Raw genomic sequence first — 27,423 nt, forward strand, 5'->3', positions numbered from 1 at the left:
AGGTTAGCTCATAGGATTACTTGATTTTTGAAGAACACACTAGCAAGTAGAGATAAGGGTGTTATCATTTCTATTTATAAAGCCTTAATAGACCACATCTAGATTACTGTATTCAGATTTGGTCTCCTGTGTTTCTTAAAAATGAGGAAGAGATGGAGAAGATCCAGAGACAAGTGATCAAGATCATGGGTGGTCTGTGGAATGCTCCTTATAAGAATAGATTGAGGGTTTGTGGATTGCAAAAGTTAGTTGATATGCAAAAAAAAAGGGGGAGATATGATAGAAACATTTAAGTTACTTAAAGGATTTTATAGGATTGATGCAGGGAAAATGTTTCAACACTTGACTAGAAGGAGCAGAACAAGAGGTCATCCCTGTAAGTTGGATTATGAGTGCAGCTGGAGAGGGTATGATAACTAGATTTTTCATTTGGAGAGTGGTGAATGAATGGAATAAGTTACCCCAATCAATTGTGAGTACTTTGTCTGTTAATATGGTTTCAAGGAGAGGTATGATAGATATTGTGTTGATAGTTTGGGTCTTACACGATGAGTCTTAATACTCTTTGCAGGTGCCTGTGCAATAATAATGATCCAAAAGCTTCAATACTGCATATTGCTTCCATTTTGTTACAATAAATTAATTACAATATTAATTTTTAACACTTTTTTATCTCTGAAATAAATTACATACATATACTATGCAATTTAGCAACAATGCTACAAATTTTTACATGTGATTGAGTTCAGGTTCCAGTTAATACAGTGTGCAATTCATATAGTAGAACAGTTCATGTATTATTATTAGTAGTAATAACAGTCACTTAATTGTTTAAAATTATAGTTCACAGTTACACGAGGTAAGTTACATGATTACCTGTTTCAATTTTTTTTTTTCTTCAAAGTTTAACAGTGTTAACACAAAGATTATTTACAACATATACAATTCATATATTATAATTTTTATTTAGCACAAACAGAAACATAAAAAGTTCAATAAAAAAGTTGAGTTTTTATTATTATTACATGACACCTCCAAGCAGTCTAAGGACTTATCCCAGGAGGGCACTCTACTCTACTCTGCTACATGCGTCTTGTCATCTCCCCTGCTTCTTAATTCTCCAACAACACACAATGACACTATTACCATCAACTCCATCTACCACCAATCACCCAGAGTAACAGTGTTTTTTTTTTTTTTGTTGTTGTCTGTAAATTGCATATTCTCATGGCTGACTTGTCTCATATGTAGGATAAAAAAAATGATTTTCCAGGATTAAAAAACCCTGCTACCTCTGTATGAGATTGGCTAACTCACCTTCAATTAAAAAGTCCATATAAAGATTCTTCTTATCACAAAAAGAATTGAACTCGGGTCTTTTTCAATTGAAGGGTGCAATGTCCTGTTATTCTTCCATTTGTGATACAGAGATGATTTTTTAGATATATATATTTATATGGATATACATACTGCCAACAACAGTATTAATAACAGTAATAGTAATATATAATTACTTTTAAGTAAAATTAACAAGTAATGATAAGATTAAGTGATTATTATTATTTTACAGTATCTCCATGGAGTCTGCAGACTCATCGCAGGAGACCCAAACTAACCGTTATATACAATAACCCATCATACCTCTCCTTAAACTCATTTACTGTCTGGGAACTCATGACTAATTCTGGCAATTCATTTCACTCATTCACCATGATCCATTCAAAAATCTAGTTTACACACCCCTACTATCCACACTCTTACACAAATTCCACTGAATAATAAATATATGTTAATGATAATTTGGTCATTAAGAATACAGACAGATATAGACTAAGACAAAAACAGCATTATGAATACAAAAAGAAAGCAAAGTATATGTAACCATGGATGAAACTCATTGTCATAAGAAAAATGAATAATACCTTTAAGGGTCAAAAATAGGGGCAATGTTTTATAGATGATATAGATCATGTTATAAAGGTGATATCGGTTACGGTAATGTGACTGGATGATGTTAATAGGATTATAGTGTAGTGTTATGAGTCCACCATGTTCAAAGCTAGATTCAGTAGGATTGTTGTTTTACTGCTTGAGTTTTGCTGTGTGTGTGTGTGAGAGAGAGAGTGAGTGAGTGAGTGAGATAAAAACATAATGAAGTTGTGATTACAGAAATAAGCATTGTGATGATTCACATAATAATAATAATATATTTATTTATGTTAATTTTACAAAAATTGTTTGGTGAAAATATACCTTATATTTTGTCACTGCCATATTTAAACCTAACACCAAAGAAAAGTGAGAAGAAATTATTTAAGTTAAGGGATATTGCATCCCATATTGTTTCTTAGCCGAATAAGAAACTCAAAGAGTTTCATGCTGAATATAGAAACTATATAAAGTTTGGCGATTCCAAGTGTAAGCATATACCTGGATAGTGCAGCACTTGACCCATTTGGTAGTGCAAACTGAGGCAACTCATAGAAAGGGTGGAGCAAGCTCTGATCACTATTCTTGGTATTTACCCTTAATGTGAACTTAGCTCCTAGGAGCTATATTACTGTTTTACATTATGAAAGAAGGTCACTACTCAGACCAGTTTCAACCTTTGTTGAGGTCTCATCAGTGAGTAGGTAGGCCTAGTTAATACCAAGTTTGTAGCGAACAGAACTTACATCCCTTCTGTGAGAATTGCCAAGAAGTTGTCCTAATAAATTACTAATTATATGAAGAGCCAAAGGCTTCAATTCGGCGACATGAACTTATTTAAGTTAAGGGATATCGCATCCCATATTGTTTCTTAGCCGAATAAGAAACTCAAAGAGTTTCATGTCGAATATAGAAACTATATAAAGTTTGGCGATTCCAAGCATAAGCAAATACCTGGATAGTGCATTATGGGTAAATACCAAGAATAGTGATCGGAGCTTGCTAGACCCTTTCTATGAGTTGCCTCAGTTTGCACTACCAAATGGGTCAGGTGCTGCACTATCCAGATATTTGCTTACGCTTGGAAATTCTGTACTTTATATAGTTTCTATATTCAGCATGAAACTCTTTGAGTTTCTTATTCAGCTAAGAAGCAATATGGGATGCAATATCCCTTAACTTAAATAAGTTCATGTCGCCGAATTGAAGCCTTTGGCTCTTCATATAATTTGTGAGAAGAAATGTTTGTATCAAAACACTAGGAGTGTTTTTTGCTTCCAAGTCATGTTTTTTTCCTTTAATTTTTATATATGTTTATTCCCTTCGTGTTGACTGATAATAAAGACAATAATCAATATTAAAATAGATATACCTAGTCTAGCCATAAATACTGTTACAGCTTGAACAGTGCATAAACCTCCCAAAATTTTTTCAGTAAATCACTTACAGCTTTCAGCACATACAGACCACGAGTATAACACATATAGCAGCAGCATTATATGTTCTAAATGTTCCCCTTGTGCCTTCATGCATGCCTGAAGTTTTGAGGCCACATATCGATGGTGGCACACACACACACATACACACAACATACAATAGAACGCTGTCACTGCTTGTTCCAAAACCGCTTTCACACTGCCTATGCTGGGATGTCATTTCTTTCAGGCCACTCTCTCAAGCTCCAACCACAATTTGAAGTCTGATGGATTCAGATCGGGACTTCCAGATGGCCAATCAGATAGTAATATGTGATCAGGCACATTTGCCTCCAACCACTGTTGTGTGGTTCAAGCCTATTGTGCAGTGGCTGAGTCTTGGTAAGCAGTGGACCTTTCAAACCATGAAGCAAGGTGTTGTTCAGAGGCTGTACCACAGGTTCCAGCACAGTGTCTTGATACATTTTGGCAGAGATTTTGACTGCATTTCTTGCAGAAATGCAACTTGGATACTCCCCTGATATATCCCCCCCCAACTGACACAGGGTGATGACCCCCCCATGAATTCTGGGTGCTAATGCATGTGCTGTGCAACCATCTGGGGCATATACCAGATCAGTTTTGATGGCTAAACAACTATTCAGGGTTGAAAATCTTCTCATCTGTGAAGAGGATATCTCTCTGTCTGTTGTTTGCATACCACGAACATCAGAAGTTCCTTTGATTTTATCAACCTCTGCTGCATAAGTTGTGGTATTAGGAAGTGTTCAGTAGAATGACGATAGGCTCTCATCCCCCTGGTCATTAGTTAGTACCTGTGACATCATCATCTGCAAAATATTCATCTCTCATGATATCACTTGGTGTTCTCACAGGATTACAGCAGAGGCATGCCTTCACAAGCTGTTGCATCCTAATGCAGCACTTTGGCAGTCAGATACATCTTCTATATTGTTATAATAGTTAATAATCAGATACACAAACATCCTATCCTGAGGCTTTTAGCATGTTAAAAATAACAGTTGGTTGCATTCCAACCTTGTGAAGTGCTATTACAGCTACACAGTTCTCATAATCTCCACACTGTATGTTAACCCATACAGCTGCTCAACTCTTTCTCTCTCTACTGATTAACACACAAATGTTGGCTGTGCACAGCACCACTAACAAAACTTGGCTCACACAATTCTGTGGGCAGTGCAGAGGTGTGTGGAAGTTGTAACAATGTTTATGACAAGACTGTGTGTTTGTGTGCGTTTACATTTTTTTTTTTTAAATGAAAGCTCTTAGGTAATCAAGAGCACTGGTATCGTGATAATGAAATTCACTTATCCGCCACATGATGACACCACTTTAGCACATACTTGTATGTTGTGACAGAACACCATTCTAGAGGCTTCTAGTATCTAGGAAAAATCCACTCTCCAAAAGCAACCTTTCTCAAGCTGATCAGATAAAAATTCTATTTACATTTTAATCGTATGTGTAATTGTATTTTATTATATATCTTGTGACTGATGTATGAGGATTATTTTAAAAATTATACATACTATATTCCTATTGTTAAATAAGATATCGTGAAGTGTTTTTATCTCTTTATTTACCAAAGTACATATTATTGTATAATAATAATAATAATAATAATAATTGTTATTATTATTATTATTATCAGACCTTGATAGAGTCAGACTCTCTTTGCAGTAGGTATACACTCTCTCATGCAAAACGATTGTTGAACTGTGCCTTAATCCATTCACAGTTGCTGCACTCACTGCACTTCCAGGCAATGCATTAAATCACAATCACCCCAAGATCCTTAGCTTCCTCTTCTTCTTCCAGTATAACTCCACCACTCACCCTCTTTGCAAAGAGCCTGGTCCTCGCTCCCCTGCTCACACCACCTTTATACAATTTCAAGAAATGGCTTCTTGTTCTATTGTCATTCCCTCTACTCTGTGAAAAATCTCCTCTACATTAATCTTGTAACAACCCCCTTACCAACTATAGGCATTCAAATATAATCATACCAAATCAAATATATACACCACCTTTATACAATTTCAAGAAATGACCTCTTGTTCTGTTGTCATTCCCTCTACTCTGTGAAAAATCTCCTCTACATTAATCTTGTAACAACCCCCTTACCAACTATAGGCATTCAAATATAATCTTTGTAATCATAATCACCAGCCAAGTAGTTCCACATACATCCATTCCTCACAGATGTTCTTCTGTGACTGACTACAAACCGGCGATATTACTTTAACTAACTGAGGGAAGGTTACCCTTCTTACCCATGTATCTATCCCATAAAACCCCATAAAAGGGATTTTATGGGATAGATACATGGGTAAGAAGGTTGTTCTGTATCTATCCCATAAAATCCCTTTTATGGGATTTTATGGGATAGATACAGAACAAATTTTTCAGTTCATGTCAGGAGGGAAGAGTGTTGTCATCTCAGGATATTAGGTAAGGGTGTAGTTAGCAAGGATGTGAGCACTAGACTTTTAGCTTTGAGAATAGTGAGCAGGGAGAATGGATTGACATTGAGATACAGAACAAATTTTTCAGTTCATGTCAAGAGGGAAGAGTGTTGTCATCTCAGGATATTAGGTAGGGGTGTAGTTAGCAAGCATGTGAGCACTCGACTTTTTGCTTTGAGAGAGTAGTGAGTAGGGAGAATGGATTGACATTGAATGAATGTTAGAGGTATGATAGGCATTGTACAGATTAGTGTGGACTTTTGACAGTAAGTCTTAGGATTACATACAAACAGATACATATATTATTATTATTATTATTATTATTATTATTATTAAACAAGACCTCATGGAGTCAAAGACTCATCTAGGAGGTCCTTTTATCTCACACACATCTCATCATACCAGGTCTTAAACACATTCAAACTCCTTGCAGACACCACACTCTCAGGCAAGGCATTCCAATCATTCACAACTCTGCACGAAAAAAACCTGCCTCTCACTCCCCTACTCACACCCTCTTTATACAGTTTCCAGGGATGACCTCTGGTTCTCCCCTGATCTCCCACTATTCTCTGTAAAACTTCTCCACCATTGATCCTATAACAACCCCTTACCAACTTGTAGGTCTCTATCATATCTTCCCTCTTCCTTCTTTCCACTAGACTCTGCAAATTACATCTTTTCAATCTTTCCTCATACTCGACATTCCAGAGGTCAGAAACTACCTTAGTCAGTCGCCTTTGGACCCTTTCCAACATCTCTTCATCCTTCTGAAAACCAGGTGACCAAATCTGCGCACAATAGTCCATGTGTGGCCTAATCAAAGCTTTATACAATGGAACAAGAATCTCCCAACTTCTACACGTCAGTGTCCTCCTCATCATTCCCAGAAGTCTTTGTGTTGTCTTCACAATTTTGGCGATGTGTCCCCTAAATTTTAGATCCTTATCCACTATCACTCCCAGATCTCTTATTTCCTCTACTTCCAACAATATATTCTCACCAAGCATAAATTCTGCATCCCATCTTTGTTTTCCAAATTTTAAAACTTTACATTTTGCAACATTGAACTCACATCCCCATTTGCTTGCCCAATCACTCAATTTATTCAAGTCTTCTTGCAAGGCCACAACATCTTCACTACTCTTTATGGTTCGTCCCAACTTTGCATCATCTGCAAACAACTGAATATCTCCATCCAAATCTTTGCCAATATCATTAATATACAAGTTAAATAGTAATGGCCCTAAAACAGATCCCTGAGGCACTCCACTAGTGACTTTCCTTTTCCTGGATATTGCACCCCCATACACAACTTGTTGATACCTATCAGATAGCCAGTCTCCAATCCAATGCACTAATCTAATATCCAACTCCATCTGCTCTAGTTTGACTGTCAACTTATCATGAGGTACTCTATCAAAAGCTTTTGCGAAATCCAAGTATATTACTGTGTATCCTTCTCCTCTGTCCAAGGAAGCAGTCACTTTATTGTAATAAGTAAGTAGATTACTAAAACACGACCTCCCTTTAGCAAATCCATGCTGTCCATCAAAGATTATACCATTGTTGTCAACCCAACTCTGGATCCTAGTTCTCACAAGCTTCTCCAACAACTTAACCATAACACCTGACACACAGATAGGCCTATAGTTTGATGCTTGAGTTCGATCACCTCCTTTATGAAGTGGCACAATCTTGCCCTCTTTCCACTCTTTAGGGACTTGACCAAGTGCAAGACTCGTATTAAAAAAATATGTCAAGGCCGATGTCAACTCCCTGGCACATTCCTTCAGAATACGTGTGATATATTATCAAGTCCCACAGCCTTATTTACATCTAGTTTACTCAACTCCCTAAACACCTCTTGCTCACTTACAGTCAGTCTCTCCTCCCCATCATCAACTGCACTTAATCTCTCCATGAAGTCACATTCACAAGATTGAAAGACCTTTATGAACTGCTCATTAAGTATCTCCACCACACATTCTGCAACAGCTGTCTTTATACCATTTCCTGCAATCAATGTCATCCTTCCATAATCATTCTTTCTTTTGCTGGCTACATATCGAAAGAACTCCTTAGGATTCTTTTTAGCTTCATTAGCTAACTGCTGTTCATACCTCTCTTTAGCTACTCTCACCAACCAAGTCACCCTCCTTGCCTGGTCTTTGTAGACCTCATGAAATTGGTTACTTCCACTTCTCTTATGCTGCCTCCACAATGCCCTTTTTCTCTGTATTGCATGCTTAATCTCTTTATTCATCCATCTCACACCTACCTTATTTAACCTTCTCACCCATGGTATACATTTAGACATTGCATCCACTAAATATTTTTTGAAAATCCTCCAAGCTGCATTGATCTCTTTTCCAGCTAACTCCTCATTCCATGCTACACCTGCAAGCTGTCTCCTGAGCTCTTCATAATCAACCCCCTTGTAGTTCCACATATACCCTTTTTTCACAGGGGTCCTTGCACTGCTGGCAACCACCCAAGTAATCACCTCATGGTCAGGATGGAAAACATTGGATAACACCTCATGGATAACATTAGCATATATTTTATTATTCTTATTATTTTCCTAACCACCTTGGAGTCACAAGACGCATCTCAGGATGTTAACACTTGTGAACACAGTCTATCATACTAATCCTTAAAATCATCCACAGTCTGCATATTCACCACCCTCTCAGGCAATGCATTCCATGCTCCTACCACTCTCCATGCAAAAAACTTACTTCTTACCCTTTTATTCACCACCTCCTTTTGTGACTTCCAGGGATGGCTTCTTGCCATTATTTCTTTCCCTCGTTCTCCCATATGAAAAATCTCCTCGGTGATAATATGATAATAACCCTTCAGCTGCTTTAATGTCTCGATCCGTTGACTTCTATCCACCAAACTCTGCATTCTCCATGCCCTCAGTCTATCCTCATAACCAGTCTTGTACACTACTGATTTCATTTTTGTTATCCATGTCTACACCCCCTCCAATGTTACATCATCTCCTTCAAATCAAAGTGACCAGATCTGAGCACAGAAATCCAGATGTGCATTTCTGTGCTCAGATCCGCACCCGCTTGGTGTGACACTGATTTGATCGTTGGCTTGTAGAGAGCTCCTGAAAAGATTGGTAGTATTTTGTGTTAACATTGGCAATTTTACTAGAATTTTAAGTAGTATTGTTTGCTTTTTGTTTCTTGGTGTGTCTGTGCAATTTTTGTGTGTTTTCTGTTATTTTAAGTATTATTTTTAAGATAAGATAGCGTACATATAGCACCGATAAAGAAAAAAATGGCAGCCAGGTTGCCATGTTTGTTTAAGAGTTTTGATGTAAACAAATTTGTGCAATGTGCTGTCTGTGAGATGTATGCTTTGCGAAGAGCGGTGGGAGTCTGGTTAGAGGGCGATAGTGGAGTTAATATGTGCAGAAAGTGTAAGGAGAATGAGGATCTCAAGCGTGTTTCGGGTGGCAAGAGTGATATCGTTAACGATAGTCAGAATGTAGAAAATGGCGGTGTGATAGAGAATTGCGTGGTAGTGCCAGATAGGTGTTAGAGCGTCGTTGAAAGTGTAATTGAAGGTAGAAATACAGAGCGAATGGATGATTTGATTGATAATGAAAATGGTGAGATAAATGCGAGTAGTGAAATTGCGCGTTTGAACGGAGCGATACACAGAGCAAAAAGGCAACTGGAGCGTATGGAAAATTGTGTGCTGAACGTACTGACTAATAACCGGTGAAAGTTCGTGATGACAAATAATAGAATGTTCGTAAACGTCAATAAAATGAAGGAGCGAGTGTTGTATGGAGATTCGCTATTAAGAGGTGTATTAGTTGAGAGTTTGATGAAATTGTACCAGCCGAGTGCGAACATAAAGGACGTCAACGAATCTATTCGAGTGCAAAAACAGAGGGTGAAAGAGATGATAATCGTGGCAGGAACAAATGATTTGAAAGAAGACAAAATGGAAATGATAGAGGATGTGAGGGAATTACTTGAGGTAGCAAAAGGGAAGAGTGAGAGAGTTAGGATGGTGAGTATTTTACCACGGTATGACAGTGAAGTGTTTAGAAGGAGGCCCATAATTGCCACTGACTTTATGCGTGGGTTTTGCATGGAAAGTGGTGTGGAATTTGTGGATGTGTGGAATGAGTTCGATGGGCGAAAGGACTTATATAAGATGGATGGGTTACATTTGAATGGAGTTGGTGTACGGAGGCTTGAAAAAGTGTTGATGAATGATGTGGAAGTGGATGTACAGACCCAGGGATACTAGATTTATTAAGAGGGGGGGGGAGTAGATATGCAGACTTTAGGGAGGCAGTTGAGTGTATGAATGAGTATATTATGCCTGAGTGAGTACGAAGGACAACAAATCAGAATGGGATAGTTAGTATAAGGCATCAAAGTAGGGATGGGACAAATGGGCTTCTGCAATTCATGTACACTAATGCCAGGAGTATTAGGAACAAGAAGGAAGAGTTTTTGGCCCCTTGGTCGGCACTTCCAGGCCACAGGTTGTTGGTATTAGTAAAACATGGCTGACAGACGATGATAAAGCTAGTGGAATTGAATGCGACAGGCATAGCATGTTCAGGAGTGACAGGTGAATAAAAAGGGGGCCAGAGTGTTATTGATGATAGCTGATGAGTTGCAGCCAAGGAGTATAGAAGTTGAACTGCAGGATAGAGAAAAGAGCACATTTGAGGCTGTTTGGTGTGAGATAGAATCTAGCAGAACAAAATATACAATTGGGTGCTGCTATAGACCAGGTGATGGAATAGATGGTGGGGATAGTATGCATAAGCAAATAGAAGAAATGAGTGGAAGGAGGGTGATTTCAATTATGGTAACATTGACTGGAAAGAGGAGAGGGCACATGAGAGGAAGGAATTGGATTTTATGCAGTTATTAAGGGACAACTTTCTGCGCCAGCATGTAGTGGAAAATACCAGGGGGCAGAGAGTGCTTGACCTAATAATTGCAACTGAGAATGTGGCTGTAACGAACATGACCATGTTGCCACCGATTGGTGAGAGTGACCATAAGGTCATGACTTGGGAGGTGGCTAAAGGAGTGGAATTTACAATTAAGACAGGGTACATGTGGAATTACCGGGCTGGTAAGTATGACATGCTTAGATATGTGCTTGGCTCAGTGCCATGGCATGTAAAACTTCAAGGGCTGGATGTTGATAGTGCATGGGAGGTGGTTAAGAAGCGTTTGCAGGAGGCAATGGTTGACTGTATACCAAGAGTCCGAATAATAAATCAAGTAGGGGTTAAATGGATGAATAACACTATTAAGCTTGAGCTGCAAAAAAAGAAACAATTGTGGAGGGAATTTAAGGTGAAAGGTGACCAGCAGGCGCAGGAACAGTATAAAGCTCAGGCCAGGATGGTAACAAGGGTGGTAAGAAAAGCAAACGCGGATTACGAAAGAAAATTGGCCATGCAGGCTAAAGAGAATCCCAAACAGTTTTTTCAATATGTTGCAAGTAAAAGGAAAAATGTTCATGGTAGAATGATCTTAAAAAATGCTGAGGGTAGGGAGGTAACTGAATCAGTCGATATAGTGGAATTACTGAGCAAGCACTTTGCAAGAGCATATCATCCAGGTGGTGACATTGCAGGAATGGAAGAACCAACAGCTTATACTGGAATTGTGATGAATGAAGTAGAGGTAACTTGTCTATTACAAAACCTCAATGTCAATACGTCTGTGGGATTGGATGGTATACCAGCTCGTGTCGTACGTGAAGCAGCTAAAGAATTGTCAGTGCCCTTGACCATTTTGTTTAATTTGAGCCTCGGGTCTGGTTCAGTCCCAAGGGGGTGGAAAGAGGAGAAAATAGTTCCGCTGCATAAAGGTGGTTCCAAGGCTGCTATTTAAAATTACCGGCCAATCAGCATAACAGGAATCATTATCAAGGTCTTGGAGAAAATAGTCAAGAGGAAAATACAAGATTGGATAGAAGACAATGGGATACTGTATCAGGGACAGCATGGTTTTGTGAAGGGTAGGTCATGCCTCAGTAACTTGCTCACGTATGATAACACAGTGATGGCTGAACTGGATAAGGGTAATAGGTTTACGGTGATTCTACTGGACCTTACTAAGGCCTTTGACAGGATACCACATGGAATTCTAATCAGTAAATTGCAGCATATGGGGATGGATATAGGGTTGGTGAGATGGATAGGAGGGTGGTTGACGGAGAGATATCAGAGAGTGGTTTATTCAGGAGTAGAGTCCACAAGACGGCCTGTGACTAATGGTGTGCCACAAGGATCTGTTCTTGGACCACTGCTGTTTAATTTGTTCATTAATGATATAGGAAAGGATCTGAGAGGAGCAGTTCATTTGTTTGCAGATGATGCAAAGTTGGGTAGGGCAATAGTGAATGCAGATGATGTTAAAATTTTGCAAGATGATTTGGGTAGATTGGAGGTCTGGGCTAAGGAGAATGGATGTCAATTTAATGTGGCAAAAAGTAAGGTTATACAATTTGGGGTGAAAAGATTAGCAGCAGTTTATTACATTAGTGGAACTGTGCTCCAGGAAATTGATGAGACACAAGATTTAGGAGTGTTGGTGGATAAGGAGTTGAAGTTTAGGGGGCACATTGCAAAAGTGGCCATATCAGCTCATCAAATCACTTGGTTGCTGAAGAATATGTTGACAAGCAGAGACAAGCAGGTTATTGTTCCTCTGTATCGAGCCTTGATAAGACCCCATCTCGACTACTGTGCCCAGATTTGGTCACCTGGGTTTCTTCTTGATGGGGAGGAGGTGGAGAGGATCCAGAGGCAAGTGACCAAGATGATAGCAGATCTGTGGAATGAATCTTATGAGAACAGGTTGAGGATTTGTGGGTTGCAAAAATTGGTTGATAGGCAGAGGAGGGGAGATATGATTGAGACATTCAAATTACTGAAGGGTTTCTATGAAATTAATTCAGAAGATATTTTTGAGAAGAGGGCTGGTTGTGGGAGGACTAGGGGACATCCATGGAAATTGGGCAAAAGTGTGGTTAGTAAAGGTTCTTTACTTTTAGAGTGGTGAATGAGTGGAATGCGCTCCCAGAGTCTGTGGTGGATGCTGTGACAGTGAATGAGTTTAAGGCGAGGTATGATAGATACTGAATGAATGTCGAATAGTTGTGATGAATATGATTTTTGGGCCTCCCTCGATGAGTCTAAGGACTCCCTGGAGTTGCCCGTAATAATAATAATAATAATAATGTGGTGTGATCAAAGCTTTATACAGTGGGACCAGCACACTTATTTCTTGTGGTCAATGTTCTCTTCAACATTGCCACAGTTCTCTTCACAACCTTTGCAATATGATCTTGAAACTTTAAATCCATTCACAATCACCTCAAGATCCTTTGCTTCCATCACTTCTTCCAGTATAACTCCACTAAATGAGTATGAAGCATCCCATGTGTGGATTCCAAATTTTAAAACCTTACATTCAGTTGCATGAAACTGATATCTCCATGCTTTTGCTCCACCCTTTCAGCTTATTCAAATTCTCTTGAAGAGCTGAAACATCAGCACAATTACTAATAACTCTCCAAAGCTTCGCACTTGCAAACAGCTGACCATCTCCCTGTAGTCCCGTGACAATATCATTGACATAAAGATTGAACAGCAGTGGTCCCAAGACTGAACCCTGTGGAACTCCACTTGTAACCTTCCTACTCCCTGATACTGCTCCCCCATATACATCTATCAGAGAGCCAATCACCAATTCACTAACCTGATATCCAAACCCATATGTTGCAACTTAAAAATCAACTTGTCATATGGCACCCTATCAAATGCCTTAAAAAATCCTAAAAAATGACAGTGTATGCCTTATTCTCATCAATTACTCTTGTTACCCTATTGTAAATGTTATCAGATTACTAAAACAAGAACCCCCTTTAGTAAATCCATGCTGGCCTGCATAAATAATATTACCATCATCCATACTTCAATTCTGTATATGAGTTCTTACCAATTCCTCCAAACTCTTAACCACTATAGAAGAAATGCAAACAGGCCTATAGTTTGATACCTCCATTCTACCACCACCACCACCCTTATGCAATTGTGCTATCTTACCCTCCTTCCACACTCCAGAAACCTGCTCAATTGCAAGATGTTCATTATATAGCCTCATTAACATCACACTCCCTTCAAACATGTGGAGAAATTCCATTTAGTTTTTCACCTACCTTATTAACATTTAGTGTACAGTATTCAGATACATCCTTTTCCAACACTTTCCCACTCGTTTTTCTTCTCTCATTATTCTGTAAGCTGGTTTCCAAGTTTGTGATAGTCACCTGTATTATAATTCCACATAATCTCCTTTTGTTTTGATACCCCCCATACCTATTCATCCTCTAAGTCAGGACTATATGATCACTCTCACCAACGAAGGGCAAGTGTGTCATCTTAGTCACAATCAGATCCTCTGATACTATGACCAAATCCAGAACTCTCGATCCTTGCGTTCCCTCCACCACTTGCTCCACAGTTGTCCCTGAAGAAATCCAAAAATTTAGTTCCCTTATTACTGCATGCTATTTTGATACCTCCCTCACATGTCTTGTCTAGGCTTACTCATTCCCTCACACCATGCCCAGTTTATATCACTATAGTTGAAATCTCCCATAATGATTGCTCATGCTGCTCTGGCCAAAGTAATTTGCCTGAACATTTCCTGCTCATCACCATGTATATTTCCTGATCTCTAGCAACATTCCACTAAATATCTTATCCTATAAACATCCATCACACCATATACCCTCAAAGCCATTAGTGTTATTTTTACTGAGATTCTCCACCCTGAGAGTGCATAATTCATGTCTTATCATCAGAAACACTCCATCACCATGTTTACCTTCCCTATCCTTCCAAAATATGCTATACCCTTCCATTTCTAGCCCTGTTAGAACATCCTCCTCAGTTAACCAAATTTCACTGATAACAACAACCTTTGGAGAGAATGATTCAATCAGTGGCATAAACTCATTCCATTTATTCCTAATGCACCGATCATTTATATACAAAAAGAAAAACAGTGTATTGCGAGCATTCTTATAGCATTGTTACTCCTTCATACTCCACCTGAATCTGTAATATAGTGTACACCCACTCATTTCTCAAGACATTATCCCCACAAGGCTATCCCTGCGACATTCCACTGCACAATACTAGTTTGCACAGTGGAAATGTCCTGATGCACTCACCTGCCCAGAAAGCAATAGTCTCTCCAAATGCCTGCACCCTTCTGCATTCAAATGCAATCGATATCATGCATACAGCTTTCTTCTATCCTCAAAACATACTCAACATATCCACATATTCCAGACCCCCCCTTTTTTTTCTGCACATTCTCGCTATCATCTCATTCTTTATCACTTCTCTTCACTCCCCATTATCAAATCAGGGCAATATGCTCACTATCTTTCCTTGGACACATTTTTACTGCACTATGTCTAACATCATTCTCAAATCTCGTGCTACACAATTCATGCTACCTCTCAGGCCATTCGTCCCAACCATTATTATCATCTCCTCCACACTTTCACTCCTCTTCAGTGCCATTGCCACACTTTCTCTTGTTCCACCAGGCAAGCACTCTGTTTTGCGCTCCCAAATCATCGAATTTCCATACATGACAGTGTGAATAGACTAATTCATCCTTCTCTCACTGGCATCCCTGACTCTCATGGCTTCCAATCTCTCTCTCTCTTTTCTCTCCCACTCTCCCTTTCACCTCTCTATCCCTTGCTTCCACACTTTCTCATCTTTCTGCAATTTCGTCTCTTTAACTATCTCTCCCATTCTCTCACTTTCCTTTCTCCCTTGCTCTGATGCTGTTCTCTTAACACCTACTCTCATTCCTCTCACACTACCCAACCTCTCTATCCTCCCAAAATCTTCATTTAACCACCTCAACTCAGCATTCATTCCTTCCATCTTCTTTCTCAGCAGTTCTATTTCTCTCTCCACATTCTGCTTTCAATTGCCATTCACACACAGTCACAGCCATCTGACAAACCATCTCTATCTGCTAACCTAGCCATGGCTACATCTGTATGTAGATTTATAACATTCTCTCTCTCTCTCTCTCTATCCTCCAACAAACTAGTGACATCCGCAAACTGAAAATCACCCATTTCTGAAATACTCTCTGTGCCACCACTATATCTTGAGATCGAGACGCTCACGATGTCCAGTGCCTCCCATTACCTTCATTTCATGCACACATACACATTCTTGTCTTGCACCTCCCACATTATTAAACAATGGGACGCATACATACCACATGCATATCAACTACAAAATCATCAACTAACAAAATTTGATATTTTGATGTCTGTATCTTTTTCATCTTCATATGATAAGTCACATGCCAGATATTTGAAAGTATTTATTTGTTCTAATATTTTATTATCTATCAGTATTTTACTTTTTATTGGGTGTTCTCTTTTGAAAGCCATTACTTTTATCTTTACTTTTTCGATATTCTCATTTTATATTGTTTTGAAATTTATGATGAAATTTCTTCTATTGTAGCTAATGTAATTTGATCATATGCAAATAATAATGTATCTATCTTTATGTGTGGGTTTATTTGTATACCAAATGGGCTATGCTGTTTCCAGATTGTTGTAATTTTATTTATATATGTATATATATATTATATATATATGTGTGTGTGTGTGTGTGTGTGTGTGTGTGTGTGTGTGTGTGTGTGTGTGTGTGTGTGTGTGTGTGTGTGTGAATATATATTTATTTATTTATTTATTTATTTACATGTACAGTCACACCCCAACTTACGCTACCCCCGACTTACGCGAATCTGGAGTTACGCGGTTTCTTATATGTACGTATTCCCGTCCCACTTCACCACTAGTTGTATCTTTCTGGCGCCAGCTGCATTTGCCAATGTCACATATGCTGTGAACAAGCACTGACATCTTCCGCACGGTCTCCATTCATACACGATTTTTATAGTCTACAAACCTTGCGATTGTTTAATGTTATGTTCTTGATAAAAATTTTATCACATAAAAAATAATAATGTCGTCCAAAAGAAGCAAGTCCAATTTTTTCTACAGCTAGCAAGAAAAGAAAAACATTGACTTTGAAAACAAAATTCAACATTATTAAGGATTTTGAAGGCAGAATGAAAATTTGTGAGCTAGCAAAGAAGTTCGATCTACAGGAATCCACAGTAAGAACAATCATAAAAGAATGGTTTGCAGATTTTGGAGGACATAGATTCTAATGAGGAACGAATTGCAGCCACAAGGCAAAGAATAAAAAATCATTAGCTTGCTATGAAGAAATTTTGCATGACAAGGAAAAGACATTATGCCGGCAGACGAATCTATTAGATTTTATGAAACCATCGACATCAAAAATAACTTTGATTATATTTTGTAAAAAAATAGATATTTTTGTAAACCTTTGGTCCCAATTAACTAATATTTTGTATGTTTGTATATATAAATTACATGCAAAATTATACCCCGAGATATGCGAATTCGACTTACGCGCTTTTTGTCGGTCCCACCTACCATGTAACTTCGGGGTATGACTGTATATTTATTTACATAGTCCGATGTTTATATTGTCTTCTCCTGGTATTTTCCTATTTTTCACATCTCTTATTTATATTTGTTAGGTTTGACATCATAATATTTTCTGTTAGATCATTCTTTTTTATTATTATTATTATTATTATTATGTGACACCTCCAGGGAGTCCAAAGACTCATCGAGGGCGAGTGTGCAACAGCATCGAACAATTGGATCCGTTCCACCTACTAACCGCACAAACTAGCTTAACTTTTTGTGAGACATTAGTAGCAGAGGGCTCTACCAATCGACCAACCTTTGCTGGCAAAGTTTGGTCGATTTATACAATTTTTATTGTATAAAATTTTACCTCTTTATTATCATCAATCCAGAGATTCTGAAAATAAGTTACCTATTTTTCAAATCTATTGTTTGTATTTTTACCTTTTCTGTTATTTATTTGTTCATGTATTTTATTATTTTATAGATTTTTGATTGTGGCTTAGATATATCCTTTTCTAGTTCTGTTACAAAATTGTTCTTCCTCTCTCTCTCTCTTTCTATTTTTTCCCCTTACTTCTCATTTTGCAAGTGTGTTGTTTCTTTTACACTTTATTTTTGTTTCTGTTGTTTTGGAATTGAGCCATTTCTGGTAACTCTCTTTTTTGTTTTTATTATCTTTTCTATTCTTTGTTCCAGTTTTATACTTCTCTTTTTTTATTCCATTTACTTTTTATTATTATTATTATTATTATTATTATTATTAAACAAGACCTCATGGAGTCAAAGACTCATCTAGGAGGTCCTTTTATCTCACACACATCTCATCATACCGGGTCTTAAACACATTCAAACTCCTTGCAGACACCACACTCTCAGGCAAGGCATTCCAATCATTCACAACTCTGCACGAAAAAAACCTGCCTCTCACTCCCCTACTCACACCCTCTTTATACAGTTTCCAGGGATGACCTCTGGTTCTCCCCTGATCTCCCACTATTCGCTGTAGAACTTCTCCACCATTGATCCTATAGCAACCCCTTACCAACTTGTAGGTCTCTATCATATCTCCCCTCTTCCTTCTCTCCACTAGTCTCTGCAAATTACATCTTTTCAATCTTTCCTCGTACTCGACATTCCAGAGGTCAGAAACTACCTTAGTCAGTCGCCTTTGGACCCTTTCCAACATCTCTTCATCCTTTTTATTGCTAAGCTTTCTATTACTGTTTGTCAGGATTTATTATTATTATTCAGACCTCCATGGAGTCAAAAGACTCATCGTGGGAGGTCCTTCCTAAGAAACACAAAGTCTATCAAGACTCATCGAGGAGAGATCCTCCCCCCCCCCTAAGAAACACAAAGTCTATCATATCACTCCTTGAACTCATTGACCGTTCTCGCTCTCACCACTCCATCAGGCAATGCATTCCATGGTTCAACCACCCTCCATGCAAAGAAACCACTCCTCACCTTCTTGCTCTTGTCATCACTCCTTCCCGCTGTTCAACCAAGTGAAAGAACTCCCCAGTGTCAACCCTGTAACCACCTCTCAACAGTTTAAAAGTCTCAATCATATCACCTCTCCTTCTTCTATCCACCAAACTCTGCAGTCCACATTCCCTCAGCCAATCCTCATAACTATCATTGTACAGTCCTGAAACCATCTTTGTTATCCGCCTTTGTACCCTTTCCACAGTTAATTTATCCCCTTCAAATCCTGGGGACCAAATATGAGAACAATAATCCAAGTGTGGTCTGATCAGAGACTTATACAACAGAATGATAACTGTTTTATCTCTGCGGGTCAGTGTCCTCATAATTGCAGCAATCCTCTGTGTTACCTTCGCCACCTTTGCAATATGTCCCCTAAACTTCAGGTTTCTATCAATAATCAACCCCAGATCTCTTGTCTCCCCAACTTCCTCCAGTATAACTCCTCCCATAGAGTATGCAGTGTTCCATCGATGTTTCCCAAACCTCAAGTCTTACATTTTGCTGCATTAAACTGACATCCCCATTCATCTGCCAATCTATCTAGCGTATTCAAATCCTCTTGCAGGGGTGCCGCAACTGCACTATTACTAATAATCCTTCCCAGCTTTGCATCATCTGCAAACAACTGAACATCCCCCTGCAATCCACTAACAATGTCATTGCTATAAAGGTTAAACGATATAGGTCCCAGTACTGAGCCCTGTGGGACCCCACTTTTAACCCTCTGCTTCCTTGAAACTGCCCCACCATACACACTCTCTGATACCTATTGGACAGCCAATCCTGAATCCAGTTGACCAATCTGACATCCAGACCCATGTGCTGTAACTTAAATATCAGCTTATCATGTGGCACCCTGACAAATGCCTTCGCTAAGTCTAAGAAAATTGCAGTATATGCCTTTCCCTCATCTAATGCTCTTGTAACTTCATCATAATAAAAGGCTAGCATATTGCTAAAACAAGAGTGCCCCTTCACAAATCCATGTTGACTCTCAGATAACATTACCCTCATCTGCCCAATGCTGTATATGGTCCTTCACTACTTTATCCAAGATCTTATTAACTACTGATGACACACAAACTGGTCTATAATTAGACACTTCCAGTCTGCTACCGCCCTTATGCACTAGCACTATCTTACCTTCCTTCCATTGCATGGGCACCTTCCAGGTGAACAAGAGGACACAATTTGGAGTAAAGTGGATGACAAACAATATTAAACTGGAATTGCATGTGAAAAAGAGGCTGTTGAAGAGATATAAGGAGATAGGAGAAGAGATGATGCATGATATTCATTGAAAATGCAGGTCAAAGGCACTGTCAGTTCCCTAGCACATTCTCTCAAAACTCATGGTGAAATACCATCCAGTGCCACAGCCTTACTGACATCCAGACTACTCATTATTTGAAACACACTCTTCTCCTGTACCTCTAAACCTTGAACCTGCTCTATCCCTCTAGCATTAAAACTGACTCCTCCAGGATGAAATACTCCAATAAAGTGGTCATTGAACAATTCTACTATGTCTGCTGCATCAGTCACACTATTCCCATTTTTATCCCACAATATCATTCTTCCAAGTCATTTCTCCTCCTACTGGCCACATATCTAAAAAATTCCCTAGGATTTTCTTTGGTTCTTAGAGCTAATCTCCTCTCATATTCCAGTTTCGTCTTCCTTACCATACTAGTCACTCTTCTGGCCTGTGTCTTATACTCTTCATGCATCTTCTCTTCTCCTGTCTCCTTATATCTCTTCCACAGATTCTTTTTCGCATGCAATTCCGGTTTAATATTGTTTGTCATCCACTTTACTCCAAATTGTGTCCTCTTGTTCACTCATGGTATACAACTTACCATTGCTGCTAACAAATATTCTTTCATAATTTCCCACGCACTAATGATATCCCGGCCTTCCAATTCCTCCTTCCATGAAACTTCCCCAAGTTGATGACGTCTTAGACTATTATAATCATCTGTCTTATAATTCCACATGTGTTCCCGTCTCTTTGAGACTCCTGCATGTCTATTCATTTTCTAAGTCAAAACCATATGGTCACTCTCTCCAACTGGTGGAAGAGATGTCATCTCAGTTATTATCAACTCTTCTGATGCTATAACCAAATCCAAAACTCTTGAACCTCTTGTTCCCTCTATTACATGTTTCCTAAGGCATTTGTCCCTCAAGAATTCTAGAAATTCCATTCCCTTATTGCTACATGCATCTTCCTCTCCCCAGTTTATACTACTGTAGTTAAAATCTCCCATAATAATCATTCTTCTTGCATTTGCCAAACTCAACTGTCTAAACATTTCCTGGTCCCCACCCTCTGTACCCCTGGGTATGTAGCAACACCCCACTAAATATCCTGTCTTGCCTACCTCTACCTCACACCATATGCTTTCAAAATGATTAGTGTCACTGCCTTCCAAAGTCTCCTCTCTTAGAGGACATAGGTCATCACTTATCATAAGCAGTACTCCACCACCGTGTTTTCCCTTCCTATCCTGCCGAAAAATGCTGTACCCAGCGACTTCTATTCCTGTTATTATATCCTCTTCTGTCAGCCACGTCTCATTGATCCCAATAATTTTTGACCAGGCTGATGCTATCTGTGCCACCAATTCCTCTCCCTTAATCCGGATACTCCTGGCATTAGTATATAGCATATAAATGCCGTTGTTTCTATACCCAATTTGTTTCAGATTTTTGCATTCCTCTTCTGCAGTGGCGGCCCGTGAAGCTTTTAGTGGGGGGGTGCTGCCTATACAAAATAATTTTTAAAAAATTCTTTTTTTTCTTAATCAGTAACTAATTTACAGATTTATTTATTAATAAATTAGTTACTGATTAAGAAAAAAAAGAATTTTTTAAAAATTATTTTGTATATGCAGCCTCCCCACTTAAAGCTTCACGGGCCGCCACTGCTCTTCTGTGTCATTTGATTCGTGTATGGTTTCTGTTTTGAAATCAGTGCATTTTTGATATTTCTGTCTTAGTATGGGGATCTTATAATGAAGAAATTTTGTAACTAAGTTGACAGTTATTTTCCACTTTATTTAATTTTAGGCATTTTGGTTTAAATCTACTTTTTGCCAACACCATATAATGATCCAAGTTTAATTCAAAGCCTTGATATGCTCTTACAGCACATAATATATACAAGTAGAAATTGAATAGTCATTAAAATATTAACTGAAAATCAGTAGGGCTATTTTTCCATGTTCAAATTTCCATAGCTGTTGCTATAATTCATGTTAAAGTTTCTGGCATAGAAAATTATATAAAAATTTGAATGCAAATGCGTAATTTACTGACTAAAATTAATTACTCAAAAGCTGGCATTTTTCTAGTTCAAACTAGCATTGTCAGATGGTGCTTTAGCAATGCATAGTCAGTGAAGACAATAAACAAAATGATCTCAAAAACAAGAACAGTCACATGCTTGGAGAATGACAGTGGTGCTCTTTGTGGTAAATTCTGTTAGTAATGCTGATGGGTAGATGGAGCAGTGCACCAAAATCTATGTAAGATCATATTTTCAATTCTGTTACAGTTACCCAGGTTCTATAGACTGTGCTACTTCCAGAAACAGTCTACCGGTTAGCTGAGTGGGTAGCATATATGCTCTCCAGCCAAAAGACTGCGGGTTCAAATACCGCTGTGGACATGGATGTTTGTAATTGTCTGTGGAAATACTAGTAGTGGTGGTGGGTGGTAGAATGGCGTTGGTGTAATTGCAGTTAGTTGTAGTTGGTGGATTGAATGGTGGAGACAGCTGAGGAGATGGTGCCCTCCCTCAATGAGCCTTTGGACTCTCTGTCATGTAATAATAATAATAAAAAAATTTATGAAGTAGCCTGGCTTTCTTCCATTTGATGAAATGTCTTCCTCTGAGGCATTGTGCTAGCTTCTTTCTTTTTGTTTTGGTTGTTCATTGCAGGCATTCTTCATTGAAGTTTCATCTTGAAGCTATGCCTCATTCGTCTTTCACTGTAACACACCCACAACAGAGTTCTAACTTTATAACAGCACTTTACATAGAATGCTAAATAATTAAAAGATTATTTTATTTATGAACTACATAATATCATTTTAATATACTTAGTGTCAGTATCTCAGGTTTTATTAACTGTAGCAGAGGAAGTGCATTAGGAATGAGTGAGTGCCAGTAGAGAGATACAAGTTATGTAACTGATGGTGGAGACAATGTGCAAGTTCAATGAACTTAACCATAGACTTTGTGAGTGAAATGTAGCAGTAATGACGGATGGGCCTGATTTCATGGCTGTGTGTATATAAATGTCACTGGGGTACATAATGCTTGGAAGAGAGACAGGGAGAGAAATAGAAGTGCTGAGAAAGAAAAGGAAAAGCATGAAGAATGAATTATGAGAAAGAGTGGAGAGATTACAAGGTTAACTCAAGAACAAGAGTGGAAGTACAGTGAGGTCACTAGAATGAGAGAGCAAGGAAGATAATGAAAGTGAGGAGAAATTCAGAAAATGAAAGAGTAAAGAAAAGAAAGAATGGTAGTGAGAAGGCAAGAGAATAAAAATGAGAGAATATTGCTATATATATTCATGAAATTGGTAAAGAAATTATAGTACCTCCTGAGCAAGGGTTTTAGATATTACACAAGTGATATCTTCAGAAAACGTTTTGATCATAACTGATACTATCTTAGCAGTAAACTATTTTTTGATATTACACAACATACATATTAAAATTTATACAAACATAGCATAAGAGCAAGACGACACAAAAACATATTTAACAAAATTACAGTACACATTTCCTAAACACACACGATTATCATAATGAAATTTCAAATTAGCTTGCATTTGGAATGTTAATGCTCGAGTTTAAAAAATAACATGCTTTAAGAATAAATAAATTGAGGAAGAAAAGAAACAGGAAATATCAATAAAATGTATTAAAATAGAAGGAAGAGTAAACACAATTCAAATTCTTAAATGTATTCTGTTCAGCAAAATAACTTAATATTGTGGCTTTCACTTCATGAATAAAAGTTTATTTATTATCCTTGATAAAATCAATTAGTCAGCTTACTGACTTTTGAGTGCATTTTGCAAGACTCTTTATTTAGTGATGAATCCAGAGGGAAGGGAGGCAAAAGAGTGCTAACCATCTCTCAGGATATTAGAATTAAAAAAAATAATAGAATAAATAACAAAATTGAAACCAAATATATACTTTAAATGTAGAGATTTAATATAATATCAGTTATACAGATTTTAATATAAATTAAAAATTAAAATGTTATTAGAGAAAAGTGCAGGTCAATTAAATTAATAAAACAAGCAACGTTAAAATAAAAACAACAACAAATAATATATATCCTACAGTCAACCCCCACCCTGCCTCTCAACAAGGGGGGGAGGAGTCTGGATCCACCCTGTCAAAGAGAATTACAGTTCAATACCGGAAATATATATCTCTAAAAAAAAAAAAAATTATCAGTCAACTTTAATTTTACTTGGCATAAATACTGCTTCAGTAATAAAGATGATTAAAAAAAACAAAAAAAAACATATACCTTCTTTTGAGGCATATCATCATAAAATATGAAAATCTAAAATATATTTACAATAAAAGGAAAAAAATGAATTAGGAATTAAAGATTCCTTAAAAATATCAAGATTCCTCCTTCTTATTTTAATTATCAGTTACATTTGTAAGACAATATAAAATTAACTACAATATTTTCTAAAACTACAACAAGGCATATTTATGCATTTATTTATATATTAATGATGTCACCATATTTTCTTATAAAATAAATAGGCATTCACACAAGCACACAATTTATGTAACTTACCATATGGTGTGTCAATAACATGACACACCATATGGTGTGTCATGTTATCTCAGTAATTTAAAATTGTTATCTCAGTAATTTAAAAATCACTGAGATAACAAAAAAAATAACTTCATCATAACAGCAACTCCAATATAATTACCACTCGGCCAGCCAGCTGGCCTGGCTGGCCAAGTGGTTAGCATATCAGCACTCCAGCCAAAAGGGCACGGGTTCAAATCCTGCCGTGGGCATGGGTGTTTGTGAGTGTCTGTGGAAATACTAGTGGTTGTGGTCAGTGGTAGATGGCATTGTTGTAGTTGCGGTCAGTTGGTGGATTGAGTAGTGGAAACAGAGTTGTAGAGCAGGTGCCCTCCCTCGATGAGTCCTTGGACTCCATTGAGATGTCAAATAATAATAATAACTTATGAACAGCATAGTCTTTAATTAGTCTTTTAATTATTTTATAATAAAGTAATATATCTTTCTAAAGATTAATTGAAAATTAAAATTTCTTTAGATTGTAGATGAAGATGGTAAAGAAGTGGAATTTAGAAAAGAGGGACAGATTGTTATAAAACTAGATCCAAAGCCTCCTATAGGAATTTTTAAAGGATATCTGGTATGTTACAAGAATTATATAAATAATTATAGTAAATTTTTAGTAAATTTTAAAATTTACTATAAAGTTTGCTTAATTATGAACTGAACTTATCAATAGCTAATCTACTATTGATTGCATACAGTAAACTCTCTCTATAGTTAAAAAACTTTTAGACCAAATAAATTGTTTACTATATTGGAAGGTTTTGCCATGCAGTGATATTAAGAAAACTTTGGTTTCAAGGACTCCACTCCAGAAAATTAATTAATTTTATATAATCATTTTGTGGTGATGTGATAGCCTAGATTAGTAGGTGGTGTTCAGTTGGATTGTGTTGTGATTAACATATGTATGTATGTGTGTGTGTGTGTGTGTGTGTGTGTGTGTGTTTTGTGTTTTCCTCCCAATAGTAATCCTACTAGGAGGTAATTTATTCCTACATGTTCCATTGCATTACAATGCTTATATTACATGTAGCTTACAAGTACGGATTAAAATTTCTATTTATATTTTTGTATCCATTTTCATATTTACATTTATATTTTTATATATACATATATTAACACTATACAGTATAATTCACATAATATCAGTATTTATGTTAGATCACAAGGACTGGAAGTTGATTTTATTAGCAAATTTAATTAAATCTATGTAATACTTTTCGATAAGTCTCTGTCTTGACACTGGCCACTTGTCTCCGAAAGTGATGACGTGTTGTATTAGGGGCATCCAGATGGAGTCCAATAGCTGAGTCATAAAGTATGTGGTCAAGTCTGTTGTAGGTGTGGACTGCAAATGCACAATGGTAATTCCAGGATATGGAATCTGTGTAAGTAGTGTCTTAGTTTTCCGTGTCCCGTTAGTAGCATGGTTAAACCTGGAGAAATGGCGAGTTTTTTCAGCTGGAGTCTGCTTCTGATGTTAGGAAAGAATTCTTTTGGTGTTGATCTGTTTTTTTGATGTTTTCCATTCTTCTTCCCACATGTCTAGGCTTTTCTCTTCTGCAAGTGTTTTTATAGCAGATTTCGAGAATTTCTGGTAACTTGTTTCTAGCCATTTGTTTCTAGCTGCTTCTTTAGCCAACTGATCTGCTCTCTTGTTTCCTGCTATTCCAGTATGCGCTTTCACCCAGCAGAACTTGATTTCCCATCCCTCTAGAGTGAGATTTCAAACCAGATTTCTTGTCTGTTGCATTGATAGAACAGACAAGAAATCTGGTTCGAAATCTCACTCTAGAGGGATGGTAAATCAAGTTCTGCTGGGTGAAAGCATATACTGGAATAGCAGGAAACGAGAGAGCAGATCAGTTGGCTAAAGAAGCAGCTAGAAATGAACGGCTAGAAAGTTCTGGTTTTTTATGCTGTCTATAGTGCTTCTACTATCACTGTAAATTGTTGCTGTCTTTTGCTGAGAGGTGTTGAGTCCTAATTCCTGGAGATATGTAAGTGACTGAACTATAGCAAGTTGTTCTGCTTGGTTGTTGGAACAGAAAGGATGCAGTCCAGAGCAGTGTTCTTGTATGATGGACTGTCTGTTGTGTGCAGTGAAAGAATAACCGCCGTTCCTTTCAGTTTTGCTTCCTTAAGTGTATATTTGGAATTTGTCACTTCAGAGCTTTCCTTCTCCTTAATATTTGTGTTTCTTTGCTGGGTGAGGACACTTACTGTAGTGAAGCAGACGTTCGTAGCAATTTGGATCGATGTTGTAACTTTCGATATATCTTCCAGAAGTGACTTCATATATAAGTGATAATTCTTGTATTTTCAGGCAGATCGGTGTTAGAGCTGCAATAACGCAAGCTGCCTCAAAAAATATTATCCTGTATCCTTTAATTATGCGTTTAGCTATAAGGAATTGAACTCTGTTTAGTTTTTGTCGGTTTATCTTTGATTTTAGTGTGTGTTTCCAGGCAGGTGCAGCATAAGATATCAATGGTAGTATAGCACTGGTATATATCGTTTTCAGTGCTCATTGGCCTAATCCTCACTTAATCATTTCCGACTTAGCTAGGCAATAATGCCAACTTACTATTTGTAAGCTTTTTTTCAGCAACAC

The 27,423-nt window shown here is 37.6% G+C and overlaps 1 protein-coding gene across 1 annotated transcript in view; it reads left to right on the forward strand.

Moving 5' to 3' along the window:
• The window catches only part of LOC150108984 (acyl-coenzyme A synthetase ACSM3, mitochondrial-like), a 305,232-nt gene that overhangs the window by 197,254 nt on the left and 80,555 nt on the right, over positions 1 to 27,423 (forward strand). Inside the window, exon 12 of the mRNA XM_090404749.1 lies at positions 25,282 to 25,383. Within this exon, the coding sequence (XP_090260875.1) occupies positions 25,282 to 25,383 (102 nt within the window). The remainder of the gene's footprint in view (positions 1 to 25,281; positions 25,384 to 27,423) is intronic.

This window comes from Typopeltis vanoorti, chromosome 2 (assembly GCF_054136105.1).
Source record: "Typopeltis vanoorti isolate ZY-2024b chromosome 2, IOZ_Tvanoo_1.0, whole genome shotgun sequence".
Lineage (NCBI taxonomy): Eukaryota > Metazoa > Arthropoda > Arachnida > Uropygi > Thelyphonidae > Typopeltis > Typopeltis vanoorti.